Below are 17,842 nucleotides of genomic sequence, written 5' to 3' on the forward strand. Positions count from 1 at the left end.
CTCTATATTAATTAAATCACTGGGTTCACTGACACCAGAAACAAAGCAAGGAGCTTAAATTCAACTAACGATTGTGCCAAATGAGGGGTTAACATTCGTCTTGCAAAATAGAGAGCTATCTAGAAGGAGTGCGTGTGTGTACCCGTTCGTTCATTCAGCCATGCATAATACCAGTTAATTCCATCATCACCCAATTCGTCTGAACCTAAGCTTGGCTTTAGGGATGTAACCACTGCAGGCCTCTGAAACCACCAACCACCAGACCTCTGAAACACCACCACCAAGTCATAATTAACTCCATTATAAAAATCCATAAGAGAAAGAAATACATTCACTAAAGGTTTGGATGTTGGTGTACCGGTGGAATTTGTTTTCAGGTAGCAGCATGAGTATTGAATATTTATGTTAGTCACTCGCTATAGAAGACAGAACTGGGATGCGTTCTAACACTTCAGCTACTGTAGGCATACACGCAAGTGTTGCCAGGAGCAAAATGTCGAAGCGGACTTTGACCAGCAACGCCAGAAAAAAAAAAGAAATTGTCATTGTATCATTCTTCAAGACAGCGCTTGTCAGCCATTGAGAACCTGAGGAATTTCAGTGCTTTTGTTCTCAAAGAAACACGGGTTTCTGAAAATACTTCCCAATTCCAACCGATAACTTATCCACATCCCTCCATGATGTCTGCTAAGAGCAAAGGCTGTTGGGCCAGATGTCCTCATTCATTCCTGGCTTACTGAGGTTTAAACCATAGCCTACTACTGTTCTCTCAACTTGGAGTGCCACACTAAAACGCTGTACACATCACTTGCTGAGAGAATTGAACTCTGAACTCTTAACTCTTCAAGCAAACATCAAAACATCTCGACATAATATGACCAACATGCCCAACAAAAGGTAAATAAAAATACTTAGATAATGTGTGCACATGTACCCATAATGTGTAGAAAACAATCTCCCACCCCTCATTCAGCCAATTGGATGACGTCTCCCTGTTTTTCATCCCTGCCTAGAAGCAACAGCACAGGAGGGACCCATCAACAGTAAGGACAGCAAGATGGTGGACAACAGAATGCTGACTACATTGAAAATTGCTATGAGACTATAGACTATAAGAGGCTGAGAAAGAGATTCATCCACCCAGTTCTCCTCAAAGAATATTGAGGATATTCAATTTAAGTTAATCTTGTCCCTGAATTAGACTTAAGACACATGGTGAAGACTAAAAGCAAACATGTTTTACAAAGATAAATCTAGATGCATGATGACAACTGCGGCCTCCCTCTCAGAAAAGCTCAACCTAGGCTTTCCTCTCTTTGAGGCAGAAAACAACAGGAACCAGGAAAGCTCTTGCTCCTCCCCCCAAAGGTGACACGAGGGACACTCTCAAAAGGAGAAGCACTCCAGTCGAGTCCTTCAAGTGTTTTCCAACCGTCTGAAGGGCATGTTTACGGAGATCCCATTTGCTTCAATTAGACCACCATTGTCCCAAGGAGAGTAGGAAAAACACACCAAACCACATCAATGGGAATGCGGTAGAGTCCACACTCTTACAATTTTTTCCACACAGTCAATGATTTATCAATACCATAAAAGTTTTCAAGAGCACAGGGCAGTGACTCTACTCACTAATGTGACTAAAATTCAGCATTAAATTCTGGGCCCTGTGTGAATACTATCACCTCACAATTGAGAGAATCCTGACCAATTGCATGACAGCCTAGTGTGGGAACAAATCCCTATTAATGGGATACCTATCAAATAAAATACCTATTTAAATACCTATAAAATGTTAAGTGATGCTGCACACCCAGCCACGCTCTGTTCATTTGATTACCGTTGGTCAGACATGGACTGTATCAAAAGCCTAGGACCTCATACTAAGTGGCTGGGTCACAGTTAATATCTGCAATTAGACTGATTCATTCTTCAATTGTAATTTCTCTCTACTTACACTCCACTTAACTGAGCAGGCATGCACTCACCCACACACAAGCACAAATCTATAAAAACTGTCATTAGTATTGGTACTTCTGTTGGTGTCCTGTTATTATGTTATTATTGTCATTATGTTATTATTATTATGGTATTATTAGGTATTTTTATTCATTTCTCTGGTATTGTTGAGCCTGAACCTGCATGTAAACATGTTGTTTGTTGTACTTAAAGATAACAGGCCTTTGACCTCTGACTGACCTGGAACATCTGTTTGACCTTCCTGCGGGGCAAGTTGACGTTCATCTTGTGCAGTAGCTGGTAGATTTCATCGATGTTCAGCAGGCCATCCCCGTTCTTATCAGCTTCCTCGAACGTTTGCTTCATCCACATGCACACACAGGTTAAGGACACAGCGATGGGAATGCGTCTGAGACAATGACTCAGAGGCAAAACACGAGTGACTACCAAAATACAGTGCCATTTGTCCGAGACGTGTATAGGACAACAACACAAAACAATTAATCTGAAAAGACAAGCAATAGATCAAAGATATAATGCCTATTGGTCTGTCTTGATCCAGGCGTTCCTTTAATTCTTCTTTCTTTTTCTTTCTTTTGTCATTTTAGTGAGACTTGATTGAGCAAAGACTAAATAAATAAAAATGGGGTCGTGGAGGACTGTGAATGACACAGACACAGGTTGGCAGAGAAACAGCCTTAAGGGGTTGAAGGGTCTGAGCGTAGGCGTTGTCAGCAACATACAGTAGCCACGACACTATCAGTGCTCCTGCAGTGTGGACTGAAGTCTAAACTGTTTGAGTTGCAATTAACTTAAGAAAAACGAGTAATGATTATTCAAGCTGAGAGGCTTTTTGAAACCATACACCACCATGTCCTGTCAGTCGGCAAATCTAGTCCAAACAGGACTCCAAGGCACGCACACATGTAGCAGGCACAGAGAAAAATTAAGAAATAAAGAACACTTTAGGAATGAAAAGAGACCAGAGATGCGAAAGAAGTAGGCCAGCCAGACAGTTTTATGCCTGAACAATGTTGACGTCAAGGATGGACAAGGGGACGGACACACACACACACACACGCACGCACACACACTGGGTAATGGCAGCAGAAGTGTGTGTGTACATATACGTGTTTCTTAGTCTTACAAGGATATTGGTCATGTGTGCGCTGACGTTTTGCCAGTGAATCCTCGTCGCTGATTCCAGCCATCAGGTAGCTTAGTCCCGTCACCCACGTGCGAGCCTCCTCAGGGTTGGATGTCACCAAGTCCAGTGACTCCATGTGGTTACCGTGGTAAACAGTGAAACAGCAGCCCGGGTCAAAACTTCCATCAGCGTGCCGGTGGAAGATGTCTGACTGAAGGCCCTCCGTCACCTTGTACAGCGAATCGATGGTGACTGTGAGGGAAAGAGGGTGGGACATGGAAGAGGAAGACAATAAAAACACTTTAGAGACACAGGATGAATGGGACACAGGATGAACGGGACAACTGCAAGGATTGTGTACAATTCGCTCTTTTGGTATCAAAATGCAGACATAAAGTTACCTTCTAAAGCACCAATGGTGTACACCACTAAATATTTAATGCATGCCTCATTGAGGAGAAGAGATACCACCAGACATCGCACCAAAATAGGGCAACAAACAGGCATATGCAAACTCTAAACAACCCTGTCGCATCCCACAAGCAGACAGAACAACAGAAACAGATGCACACACTAATGAGATTGGAGTGTATTCTAAGCTCTTTCATTCCGTCTTTGTTTTTTGGAGGGAAACTGCCTCCAGTCCAGTTCGTCCTGTTCTGTGTGTGTATAGCACACACATACACAGTACAGGATGTTCTGGCCAAAAACAACACACAAACGAATATAACCTTGCTTGCAATCTCTGACGGGCTTTCTCCACGTTTGACCACATTTATCTGCCTTCTCAAACAAAAGAAAAAAACGTTTAGAGCTTCCGAATGGAGCAGCGGTTAAGGCACCGATACGAAGTACAGCTGAGTCATTGAGTTCAAATCCCGCTCACGGAATATGAAGAATGCTCCAGGAGATCTCGCATTTGGCTGTGCAAATTGACTTGGTACTGTTCGTGGGATCATTGTGGGACAAGTGCTTTGTTGTATTCCAGTGGCACATTCAATAAATCAAGCTTTATTTACATAGCACGTTTCATACACAGATGCAACACAATGTGCTTCAAATACAAGGGTAAATAAAAACATGTATACTGTAGGACTAACATAATAGGTTAACAACTTAAGAATAGCAATGAAGCAGACAGAAAGACTAAAAACACCCTGAAGAAAAGCATAAGCAAAAATATGTGTTTTAAGATTTATTTTGAAAATGCCCACAGTTTTGGCCCCCTTAGGTCCTCAGGCAGTGTGTTTCAAAAACTGAAGGCTTAAAAGTAAAAAGCTGCTTCTCCATTTCTGTTAGTACTCACCCTTGGGATAGTTAAAAGGCCAATGCCAGAGGAATTGAAGGATCTACTGGATACATAACTTCCGATTGTATTGAGGTGTACAATCTCGGAGTGATATATAAAACTACAAGAAGAAACTTCAAATCCACTCTAAAAGCCACAGATAAAATAATGAAAAATGTTGGGCGTACTCCCATTGTTAATTTATTATAATGAACAGGAAATGGACAATGTATTGGTCCAATGGGATCTTTGCCAAGTCGATAGGTAACCAGTGCAGAGACTTTAAAATGTGCATAATGTGTCTGTTCCTGGTCTGTTCCTGTGCTGCAGCATTTTGTATGTTTGGTAGTTGACCAAGGGCTTTCTTGGGAAGACCAGTTGACCATTACTTTCAAGCACTCCTGTAATATAAGGATGGATTAATCTCTCCATATCAAGAGAAAATCTGTTGTTGAGGTGATGAAGCATTCACATTTTTATTTTATTTAATGTTTCAAGTCCACAATCCAAAATAAAATCTACGGTTTTTCATCTGGTGTTTTGTTTACAGTGATTGTCAAAAGGGCCTGTTCTAGGCATTAGCGACACAAACAGTTGATTAGGACCCCCGACTGCTAGGGGGAGCTTAGTGCCCCCTAAAGGGTAGAGCCGGCACTGATTGTCAATTAAAAAGTGGATCCAGATTCTCCCTTTGCATTGGTTCCAACAAGAAGTACCTCTTGTTTTATCTCAATTAAGTCAGAGCACATTTTAAGCCATCAAAATATTTAGATTACAAATACAGTTACATAATTTTTCAGTGGAGCTAACATCCTCTAATGACACAAATGTAAAATTGTGTATCGTCTCAGGAGCAATAAAAGTCAATGCTGGACAATACAAACCAATCAACAAAATAGAAAAGTGCCCAAAATAATGAAGCTAAAAAGAGAAAATGAAACAAAAAAAGATAAATTATGTGCCACAAAATCAATTAATAAGAACAGGTATTTTCACACCATGTAACTTCTCACGTTCTAAACTGAACAGAAAAGTCACACCAGCTATAAATCACAGAGAATGAGAACAAACAACTCCACATAAACAAAAATACTGTAACAGTAGTACAATATTATGAACAGGGGTGTTTCATTTAGAATACAATATGTCTGACTAATTTGAATTACATTTTGATCATTTACATGCAAAATCTGTGGAATTGTTTCTTCTTCTTGGTGGCCATAAGCTGGTGTGATGTTTAAAACATATGATGTCCAGCAGGATATGGACGCTTTGCATTGACTAAATGGTGCAAAAATACATGTACATATTCACTCACTATCTACTCTTTGTTATTTTACTTGTGACAGTATAGTTTGTATTTTCAATTATAATTATTTATTTTTAGTTCTGTGATTCCTTTCTGCTTCATTATCTTGGACATGTTTCTGCTTTGTTTATTGGGCTATATTGTCCACTCCATTTAATTTTCTTATGAAGTTCACCTGTCTGTGATTTGTATTGTGGAACCTGAAGAAAGCCCGCAAGCTGCAAAGTGTTTATCACCTCTGCCATGCTACTTCAGTAAAAAATAATTATAATGTATTATCTTTAAGTTTGTATGCCACTATACAGCTCTAAGGTACACCCATCTTTCTGACAAGCACCTCTCTGACCTTACTTTACGCTAAGGCAGCACTGCAATTCCTCTAGAACTTCCTGAAAATTGAAAAGAGCTGAAAAATCTACTTTTCTTCAGAAGGGGTTTCTCCATGGTACTTTTTAATGGGGTATATGGTTGTGAACTGGTAATGGTTGAGGGTAGCTTGCAGTCAAAACTAGGGGAAAAGCTAGTGAGGAGAGGAAGTAGAAGGCACAAGTATTATTTCACATAATTGGGAGGAGGGGATAAAGGGAGGTCAAAAGAAGAAAAGCCTCTGTCCATATCAGGTAATTTTCTCAGGTAGAATTTCAATTACATTTCTTAGACTACACACATCCTCTCTCCTCAGCTCTTTCTAAAAACACATTGGAGTAGAAGGTCAGAGGAGAGGGACTTAACGTGCTCCTCACCCAATGTCTTTTGAGAAAAAGGTTTGGAAAAGGACACATCTTCTCAGTTATATTCCTGTGTCCGCGCCCGGCCACAATCATCTAATCAGTGATGGAAACATTATGCTAACACTGAGAAAAATAATTGGAAACACGTCTCTTCAATGTTTTTTCAACCAGAAATATGTCCTTGCAACCTCCTTTTAACCTCTGTTCAAAGTGTTCAATGTGTTATTCTAGTAGGGCAATACATTCTCTGACCAGCAGCTTCTCGGACGTCACAGCAGCAGTGCTGCAGACAACAACATAGCCTGTCACACCTACTCATGACAAACACATATCCACAGACCTCCAGACAATAACCACAAATTTGTTTAGTAATTTTAATTATGTTAATGGAAATGACCTAAGAGTCTTATCTGATGAAAACAGTCCGCTTAAATAGAAAGAATGTGTGTGTGTCTGTGTGTGTGTTGACGGGCAGGGGGTGTGTAAAGGTTTTGCGAAAGTTTAATCCACAACAAGAACACCATGTCAGTAAGGTTAACGCATCTGACATCCTGGACTGAATGAGAGTAAGAAAGACAGAGGGAGAGAGAAAGACAGACAAGGGAGAGACAGAGAAGAGAGAGACAGACGAGGGAGAGACAGAGAAGAGGAAGGGAGCGTACCAGAAGTGAAAAGGGAGACAAGATGTGAGGAACAGAGGGCAAGACTGAGTCAGTGAGGGAGAGTGTATAGGACAGAGGCAGAGTAGAAGGAAGAGAGATGGAGAATGTTTCTGAGGGAGGGAGAGGGAGAAAGTTTCAGAGAAAGAGATGGAGAACGTTTCTGAGGGAGGGAGAGAGGGAGAAAGTTCCCGAGAGAGAGATGGAGAACGTTTCTGAGGGAGGGAGAGAGAGGGAGAAAGTTTCAGAGAGAGAGAGATGGAAAATGTTTCTGAGGGAGGGAGAGAGAGGGAGAAAGTTTCAGAGAGAGAGATGGAAAATGTTTCTGAGGGAGGGAGAGAGAGGGAGAAAGTTTCAGAGAGAGAGAGGGAAAATGTTTCTGAGGGAGGGAGAGAGGGAGAAAGTTTCCGAGAGAGAGATGGAGAACGTTTCTGAGGGAGGGAGAGAGAGGGAGAAAGTTTCAGAGAGAGAGAGATGGAGAACGTTTCTGAGGGAGGGAGAGAGGGAGAAAGTTTCAGAGAGAGAGACATGGTGAACGTTTCTGAGGGAGGGAGAGAGACAGTGGCAGAGACACAGAGAAAGGGACAGCTATATTATAGAAGGGAAGAACAAAAGGACACGCGACAGATTAACTACTAGTCACAACACGGCCCGTCTCTGAAACTCGACCCAAAGTCAGACCCAGAACACACAGACACACATGCTTCAATAGCCTGGATAATGGATAAACAGCATGATTTCAAATTGGTACTTGGTACTTGGTTAAAGGATTGTATGAAGTCCTACACGGCCTGACTGTTTGCCCCCTAGTGGCAGAGCCGGTGTTAAGGTGGGACATGCCTTCTGGGGGACTTGACACAGGAGACAAGAGGGAGAGCATACTCACTCTTGGCCTTCTCGCTCTTGCGCGAGGGCCTCCAACGGATACAGGAGCGATGCTCGTCCAGATAGAAGAGTCTCACCAGGCCCTTGGAGCCAGCCTTTAACTTCACCATCTGGGTCCCGGACTGCATCACACTCATACATCGCTCCACTGGAGAGAGAAAGACACACAGGCGAAAGGTTAGACAAGGGGCCCTGCTGTGAAGATTTTATAAGGCAAGTGGAAAATATTGCTCTGACACGGCCGATATGCCACCGCTCAGCTGATTCGGGTCACATTCAGGGTGGGCTTGACTGAAAAATTATGGAACTGGTGACATCTTTGTCCTGCAGTGGTAATGGGAAGAGAAAGATATGGGAAAAGAGGAGGAGAAAGGGACTGAGAGAAGATCGGGGTAGAGGAGTGAGAAATAGAAGACAGTTGGAGAAACCTAAAAATACAGAGAGGAGGAAGACAGAACGAGACAGTGTAATGCCAGTGAAATATCTACTTAAAATTGTAAATTAGTTCATTTTATTTCTGTTTCCCTTGTGTTATTTATTCATAGCTTTCTTTGTATTATTCTTTTCCAATTGCTTTGGCAATGTGAACAAATGTTTCCCATGCAAATAAAGTCCTTAAAATTGAACTGAAATTGAATTTACAGAGCGAAAGACAGGGCGAGAGACACAGAGACAGAGCGAAGGAGAGAGAACCAGAGGGGTTCAAGCACACCGTTGCCTAGTCATGGTGGAAGTATGATGCAACATTCCAGTCTTCTGCAGAAATGCACACCCATTCAGTCTCAGCACAGCCACACACCCCACAGGGTTAAGAAGTACACAACACGTACCGTTGTATCTATATTTTAGAGAAGTAGGTTTGGAGTTGGTTGAGGGTGTTTGAAAGGGAATCGGTTTATTCCTCTTTACATGGCATGAACCACTCAGGTATAACAAACTATGGAGCAAAATCATTTGGAAAAAATTATATTTTCAAACAGAAAGACATATTATCAAAGTATCGTATTGTTAGGGAAGTCGGACTGCAAAGTCCCCAGGGCTCTGAACTGCCACATACTGTCAGAGTTATTTTTGGTATTTTGTCACATCGGTGCGAGCTGCACATTTTCTTCATGGAACTTCACATTATTTGTGTGGATTTTTTCATTTTATTTTCCAGGCATGTCAACTGAGAACAAATGATGTTTTGTTAAAGACAGCCCAGCAACAGGCAAAGGGTCTCCTTTGTAAATGAGGGTCGGCATACTGGGTCATACTGTAAGAACAAAATGTCATGTACAGGACACAAAAGACATGGTAAGAACACAACGGCAAACCAACTGGTTTGACACACTCACCTGCTTTCTTTTATATGGGAACAACAATCATACGATTGCCTCATTCAAATGCCCAAGTACCCAAAAACACTGCCCATTAATAAAGTGTCTAAAAGAGACCTTCCCCTTTGTTAGACACATCACCAGCTATTACTATCACAAAAAGGTTCAGTGGGTCGTTTGGAGGGGGAGGGACCTTGCTCAATCTGTTTCAATGGGCTTGAATCAGATGTCACTCATATTATGAGTATTCTAAGCACATGATTTGTTTGTAAGTTGTGACTATCGAGGACACTGTAGGGTGACTGTTGTTCCCCTTTCACCAGAAAAGGGAGTCAAGGATTTCTTCTCATTTGAATAATTTAGCCAAGCGATCCAACAAACAACAGCAACATTCCAAAAGGTACGTATGTCAATTGACTCTTTTTTAAATAAACGTTTTAGAATTTTAAAACAAAAAAGTTGTAACAACCAAAACATACATATGCAGATTAGGTTAATGGAACTTGAACTAAACAACAGCAGTGTCATTGAACCAACATGGCACAATGCCAATTGCTCAAGCTCAATGAAGTCAGATCGAGATCTTATGTGAACACTCTTCCCACATATTCTCAATTGGATTGAGGTCCATTCATATTCATGTTATAGACAGATTCACTGTTGTGCCATATTCTTTCCATTGCTTAATAATGGACTTGACTGTGTTCTGAGGGATATTCAATGCTTTGGAAAACCCTGACTGATGGAAACCTTATTCCAGATTTGCTTTGAAAGTTCCTTCGCCTTCATTATTTAGTTTTTGTTAGGAATTATACTAACCAATTGTGGGACCTCCAAGAGAAAGGTGTATTTAACCTGAAATCATGTGAAACACCTTAATGGGATAGAGGTGGAATGCACTCAACTAATCATATGACTTCTAAAGACAACTGGTTGCAACACCGCTCATTCAGGTGGCAAAAAGGTGAATAATTCGCCAATCAATATTAGTTTGTTTTATATTTATAATTAATTTAGAACAATTTGCAGATTAATTAGATTTTTACTTAATATTATGGACTTTTTTTGTATTGATCAGTGGCACTGAGAGCCACTGTATGTTCATGTCATCATTACCAATCTACAGCTAGAAACAACTTCTACTACAACCACTAACATTGTTCCAAGCTATGCTACCAGTTTAGGGTGTACCAATGGGATGTAGCATTTAGCAGTCAGTTAGAAACCAAAAAGAACAATTGTGAAATGTTATACAATGGAGTAAAAAAGCCACATTATCCAAATCAAACTTATTCGAGGAGAATGATCATCATCTACTGGCTATAAAATTGGTGAATCCTTTCTCTACACCAAACAAAACACAAACATTAATGTCTAGAGCACATCGTAAATACAAAAGCAACACTATGATCCACAGTATCAAATCGAAGAATGGGAATCTACTCTCTCCCAAGAACATTAATAAGAGATTCAGACAGTTTTATGATTCCCTTTATACATCAAAAGCAGATCCTTAGTGCATTAAATATAGAGAACTTCCTAGAGTATTGTAGTCGCCCAGTGGATTGTGACTTCTTAAATGCAGAGCTATCACTGGTAGAAATACAAGAAACAATCCAAACCCTAAAAAGTGTCGCAGTTTACAGAGGAAATAAAATATTACTCATAACAACTGATTTCTTTCTTTTCAGGCAAAAAAGCAATCTTGATGTTTTGTAAAGATTATTTGGCTCAGCAAATTGGCAAACACAAGACATTTAGATAGAGTTGAATATATGCTGAGTGACAATCTACCAATATTTCATAGGATATGGCAACGCCTGCCCTCCTATTTAGTCAACACTACCACATTCTAGTGGCTTTGTTGAGCTCATGTTGTTCTGTATGATTGGGAACTTAGTGTGATGTCCTACATCCTGGTGTGTGTGCGTGAGATCTACTGTAAGTCTATATGTTATTGCCTGCACAAAAATAGTAAATCTCCACTTGGAAAAACGTGATTTCCGGCGAAGGGGTTAGGGCAAAATGTTACTTTAAGGTTTAGGCATTTAGTTATGTTTAAGGTTTGGTGACTGAGGTTTAGAGCAAGGTTAGGGGAACATGGATCTCTGGATTTTGTGTGTGTGTTTATCCAATTGTTCTAACAAAAATAAATGCAGTTTAAAATGTTGATTACAATTATTGTATTGCTCGTAATTTGATCTGTTCAATAAAATATAAAACAAATTTTAAAAATTGGATTGACCTAGAATATAATCAGGAAATACAGCAATTTAATAATTTTGGAATCATCTACATTCTATGTTGAAGTTAACCAAGTAGGTTGCAGGTTTATCTCTGAGCATTTGTTTTTATTGTTTTGTATACATCAAGCTCTCTCAATGGAACCAGAAATTTGGAGCTCAAATTCTATTTTGAAAGACCTTGCCAACTCACTAATCCAGATTTTTGGAATATTTCTGTTCACCACATTACATGAAGAAATACCTAACAACATAGCAGCAACAGAACCTGCTGAAACACAATGACAGCAAGTCTCCCTGGCAGAAGCACCACATAGAAGCAACACAACATCATAGACACACAGCATGACAACAAAACAAAATGGTAGCAACATATGATGATAATAACAAAACATGGTAGAAAGCCAAAATCATTGTTATACAGCATGACAACAACAAAACATGGTAGCAACACATGATGATAACAAAATATGGCAGCAAAAAAACATCATAGACACAGCATGACAACAACAAAACATTGTAGCAACACATGATGATAACAACAAAACATAATAGCAACACAATATTATAGTTACACCGCATGATAACAAAACAGAATGGAAGCAACACAATATGATAACAAAACATGGTAGCAACACAGCATCATGTTTACACAGTATGACAACAACAAAACATGGGAGCAACATATGATGATAACAAAACATGGTAGCAACATAACATCATAGTTTCACAGCATGACAACAACAAAACATGGTTGTTACACATGATGATAACAAAACATGGTAGCAACATGATAAAGAAAGATAGAAGAAAGTTTTTATATAGAGTTTTTTATAAGCCAGACTCAAGCCCATGGTGCAGCATATGTGACAGACAGAGGCAACAGTTGAGACCATTGCACCAACTAAGGCCACAAAAGCTAGCTACTATAGTACTCTGATCCAAAACTCCACCTTATGTACTTACCTTGTCAAAAGGTAAGTATAATCGCTACAGCCTAGAGTCTGGTAACAGCATTATTAATAAGGTGATTTTCATGTAGCTTTTTTGCTTCACCGAACAGATCAGTGGAGTATGGACACCAAATAAAAATAGACATATATTGGCCTGTGCGTGTGTTCTTGTCAAATTAGCTATTTTATTCTGTAGGTCCAAAAGATAAACTCAAATGAACTTTTTGTTTGTGAAATCCGTTGTCTTGCTACAGTATATGAATGTGTCCTTTTTTATGTTTGTCCCCGTATTAATTTAGTTGAAAAATAACTGTTAGTAAGGTCCAGAAATAATTGGACATTGACACAAGTTTTGTAATTTTGTCTGTTTACTCAAGTTACAGTTAAATAACGAATACAGGCTTAATGTGCAGTTTCTCAGCTTAAATTTGAGGGTATTCATATCCAAATCATAAACATATATAAAACAAATAAATATTTTTGCAATAGAGCATTTTTGTAAATGCTATGAGCATTGTTGAAAATGATAGGCAATGTGTTTTTAGGTCAAATCATTTGGTGTGTAATGTGTTTGCTACACTCATTATATATTGTATTAATTCAACTGGAAATTATTATTAAGACCCAACATGAAAGAACAAGCAAATAATTACTTGTTAATTATACTGGAAATTTGCAACATGTTTCAAAGCACCATCTATTCAAGGCCAAACTTTCACATCAGTCAATTACATGTATTTTATACAGCTATTTTTACATCAGCAATTGTCACAAAATTATTTTAGAGAAACCCAGCCTGAAAAACCAAAGACCAAGCAACAACAGTTGACACACAATCAAGATATAAATACATTATTGGGGATTTACAATATATATAAAAAAGTATTTGATCCCCAGCTGATTTTGTATGTTTGCCAACTGACAAAGAAATGATCAGTCTATAATTTATTTGAAAAGTGAGAGACAGAATAACAACAAAGAAATCCAGAAAAACCCATGTCAAAAATGTTATTAATTGATTTGCATTTTCATGAGTGAAATAAGTATTCGACCCCTCTGCAAAACATGACTTAGTACTTGGTGGCAAAACCCTTGTTGGTAATCACAGAGGTCAGACGTTTCTTGTAGTTCGCCACCAGGTTTGAACACATCTCAGGACGGATTTTGTCCCACTCCTCTTTGCAGATCTTCTCCAAGATCTGGTTCGACATTTGGCAACTCGAACATTCAGCTCCCTCCACAGATTTTCTATGGAATTAAGATCTGGAGACTGGCTAGGCCACTCCAGGACCATAATGTGCTTCATCTTGAGCCACTCCTTTGTTCCCTTGGCCGTGTGTTTTGGGTCATTGTCATGTTGGAATACCCATCCATGACCCATTTTCCATGCCATGGCTGAGGGAAGGAGGTTCTCACCCAAGATTTGAGGTACATGGCCCTATCCATCGTCTCTTTGATGCGGTGAAGTTGTCCTGTCCCCTTAGCAGAAAAACACCATCATGTTTCCATCTCCATGTTTGACAGTGGGGATGGTGTTCTTGGGGTCATAGGGCAGCATCCCTCCTCCTCCAAACATGGCGAGTTGAGTTGATGCCAAAGAGCTCGATTTTGGTCTCATCTGACCACAACACTTTCACCCAGTTCTCCTCTGAATCATTCAGATGTTCATTGGCAAACTTTAGACGGGCCTGCACATATGCTTTCTTGAGCAGGGGGACCTTGCGGGTGCTGTTATGGACATTTTGAATTAAGGTGAAATGTCTGTCTTTCCATTGGCTGGTATGTACATCTTTACTTTGATTGTGACACACATGTCTGTATAATATCAGAGGATTATTAGGTATTTGGGCCATGTCCTCTTGCCTAGACAAAGAAGGGTGTCAGTCCTTCTTTGAGAGAGGGGGATAGGGGGATCTGGTGTTTGTCTTAGGGGGCATTCTTGATTGGTCACAGCAGAGTATATGGTTAATCATCTACCTATCTGTAGGTTGTCTTTATGTTCCCCTCAAGGGTTGAGAAAGTTAACCAGATGGGGGAGGACAACATGTGACTTGTTTGAAACCTAGGACGTGATAGAACAGAGGGAATGTGTTTTATTGACAAGGCAGATGGGCAACAACTTACGACATCCCTTTTTCTATGTAATATATACGGATTGTGCATGTATTGAGTTAGAGACTCCTCAGACAATTATGTTTGTAAGCAGTTGACGCATCTCTCTTATTTGCAAATAATTAATAAACTGTTAATTTGTGCCAAGAGTATTTAGTCTCTGTACTTCCTTCTTAAAGAGTTCTGATCGATAAAATTACCATCACAGTGCTGCAATCCTTCACGGCGTAGTTTGTTACCAATTGTTTTCTTGGTGACTATGGTCCCAGCTGCCTTGAGATCATTGACAAGATCCTCCCGTGAAGTTCTGGGCTGATTCTTCACCATTCTCATGATCATTGCAACTCCACAAAGATCTTGAGTGGAGCGAATAATCGCACCAACTGTTGTCACCTTCTCACCAAGCTGCTTAGCGATGGTCTTGTAGCCCATTCCAGCCTTTTGTAGGTTTACAATCTTAGGCCATGGTGGAGAGTTTGGAATCTGATTGATTGATTGCACCTTTGGAGAGGTGTCTTTTATACAGGTAACAAGCTGGAATTAGGAGCACTCCCTTTAAGAGTGTGATCCTAATCTCAGCTCGTTACTTGTATAAAAGACTCCTGGGAGCCAGAAATCTTTCTGATTAAGAGGGGATCAAATACTTATTTCACTTATTAAAATGTAAATCAATTTATAAAATTTTTACATGCATTTTTCTGGATTTTTTTGTTGTTATTCTGTCTTTCACTGTTCAAATAAACCTACCATTAAAATGATAGGCGGATCATTTCTTTGTCATTGGGCAAATGTACAAAATCAGCAGGGGATCAAATTATTTTTTTCCCTCACTGTAACAAGGACATGCCTACATGGATGAACAGTAGACTGGACAGATGAAAAATGCAGGAATAATTTTTCCTTGATGAGATTTTGTTCATTGTATTTGTCATGGAGGTCAGTATATTAATATGACCTTATATCCAAGCTATGTGTTGTAGTATTAGAGAAATTGGGGAAAAACAGGCCTTATTTTTTCTGCCCTGGCTCTTCCTATCAATTGTATTGAGACCCGTGGCACCAACAGAATGTGTTCTGAATCAAAACAAAAAACAAAAATCCCACTACTGCTATACATACTAGTGTAAGGACAAAGAAGTCATACAATAAATCATACATATATCATATGTATGTATCTTTACTGATCTGCTATTTACACTTTCCATTTAAATTCATTGAAATACAGAAATTCCAATAGATTTTTCTAAACTTTGCTGCCCCATTGTTATCCAATGCAAAAAGGCTAGATGTGCAGACCTGCCTGTGTAATTCATACCTCTCTCAAAATGTATATTTTTATTTCAGGTCACACACCATTTTAATCAGGACAATCTCATAACAAAATATGTTTGGACTGCGTCTTTCACTGTAATCCAGTGTTACTGCCAAAACCCTTTTTCCCTTGGAACTCTGAGCTTTGCCTATTGATTTCCAATGGAGAGATATGCTGGTCAATTTAGGAAAAACCTCAAAATGTATATTTTTGAACTTCTATAAGTGGGTCATCATTTTAATCAAGAAAATCTCCTCTTCTTAATAAAATATTATTTGGCCGCACCATTCTTTTCTAATCAAACGCTAGACTAGAAATATTTGAGTTTTTTTTATAGTTCCAGGTTACCCAGACGTAATCGCAATTGCTACAATAGAGTTGTTTACTTTCTACATCATGGTTCTTAGCTCAAGAGTGCATTTTGGCTTTGGACCTGGGCACAGCACAATTACGTCTTCTACATTGGTTGTTAATGATATTACTAAAGCACTGGATGAAAAAGAATGTTGCGTGGCCCTGTTTATTTACCTCTCTAAGGCATTTGATACTGTCGATCATTCCATTATGTTAAAGAAATTGACCTAACTGGGTTTGTCTCGGGATACTTGCCTATGGTTTAAGAATTATCTGAGTGACAGAACCCAGGCCACTGTAACGAGTGGTATAGAGTCTAAAAAAACACGCATTTTGTTGTGTTATAGATATCATTTATAATTGATTAAAATAGATAGCCTTTGGCAGTGAACAGCTTTTCACATCTGAATTTAGGCAGTTTCTCCCACTCTTCATTGTAAATCCTCTCAAGCTGTGAGATTGGATGGGGAGCATGGGTGATCCCCACAGATGTTCAGTGGAGTTTAAGTCAGGGCTTTGCTTAGGCCACTCTAAGATACTCACAGACTTGTCCTGAAGCCACTCCAACTTTGTCTTGACTGTGTGTTTTAAGTTATTGTCGTGCTAAAAGACGAGTTCATGTGCTCCCCAGATCTTTTTAGTTTTTTTTCCTCAATATTTTGCTCTGTTCATCCTTTCCTTAATCCTGACCAGTCTCATAGTCCCTGCCACTGAGGAGCATACCCATAGCTTGATGCTCCGACCACCATACATCACCATAGGGATGGTATTAGCCATATGATGAGCAGTACCTTGATTTTGCCAAACATACTGCTTGGGATTCAGGCCTAGTACTTAGATTTTAATCTAATAAGACAAGAGAATATTTTCCTCATGCTCCTTTAGACAGCATGTCATATGCCTTTTACTCAGGAATTGTGAGACCACCAGAGGTGAAATAGCCAGGTCTAGGAAGAGACTTGGTGGTTCCAAACTTCTTGCATTTCTCAATGATGAAGCCCACTGTGCTTCTGGGAACTTTCGATCCATAGCACAGTTGCTATGTATGCGGAGAGTTCCTTAGACATCTTCGTATTTTGCTTTGACATGCACTGTGAAGTACGGAATCCCTGAACCGTAATTTGGTTATAATGAGAACTACCTCGAAATTACTAGATAAAATTAAAGATGCAGCACACTGTGGTGAAGTGTGGGAACATATTGTGTGCATTTCTAAATCATTTCCAATCAAGTGAATTTACTACAGGTGGACTCAAATATAGTTCTAGAGACATCTCAAGTATGATCAAAAGACACATGATGTATCTGAGCTTTAGTGTTATGGCAAAGAGTCTGAATACACATCAACATAAGATATTTAAGTTTTAATTTTCAGTAACTCTGCAAAAATTGCAAAAAAGATTTTTACTAAGTCATAACGAAGTATTACGTGTACTGTAGATGGCAAAACATAATGTAATCAATCAAGTCTATAACAAAAACATTTGCAGAAAGTGAAGGGGTCTGAATATTTTCCGATGGCACTGTATGTGGCAAGTTGAGCAAACAGATCATTGCATATTTTGCCCAACTTA

General features: G+C 39.4%; 1 protein-coding gene across 8 annotated transcripts in view; it reads right to left on the reverse strand.

Annotated features, from left to right (window-relative positions):
- Positions 1 to 17,842, reverse strand: part of plch1 (phospholipase C, eta 1) — a 79,318-nt gene that overhangs the window by 38,014 nt on the left and 23,462 nt on the right. For all 8 annotated transcript variants that reach the window (XM_020050495.3, XM_020050484.3, XM_034293533.1 and 5 more), the window contains exons 2-4: positions 7,977 to 8,123; positions 3,112 to 3,355; positions 2,197 to 2,326 (exon numbers count right to left, since the gene is read on the reverse strand). In XM_020050495.3, the coding sequence (XP_019906054.2) occupies positions 2,197 to 2,326; positions 3,112 to 3,355; positions 7,977 to 8,123 (521 nt within the window). The remainder of the gene's footprint in view (positions 1 to 2,196; positions 2,327 to 3,111; positions 3,356 to 7,976; positions 8,124 to 17,842) is intronic.

The sequence above is a fragment of the Esox lucius genome, chromosome 1 (assembly GCF_011004845.1).
Source record: "Esox lucius isolate fEsoLuc1 chromosome 1, fEsoLuc1.pri, whole genome shotgun sequence".
Lineage (NCBI taxonomy): Eukaryota > Metazoa > Chordata > Actinopteri > Esociformes > Esocidae > Esox > Esox lucius.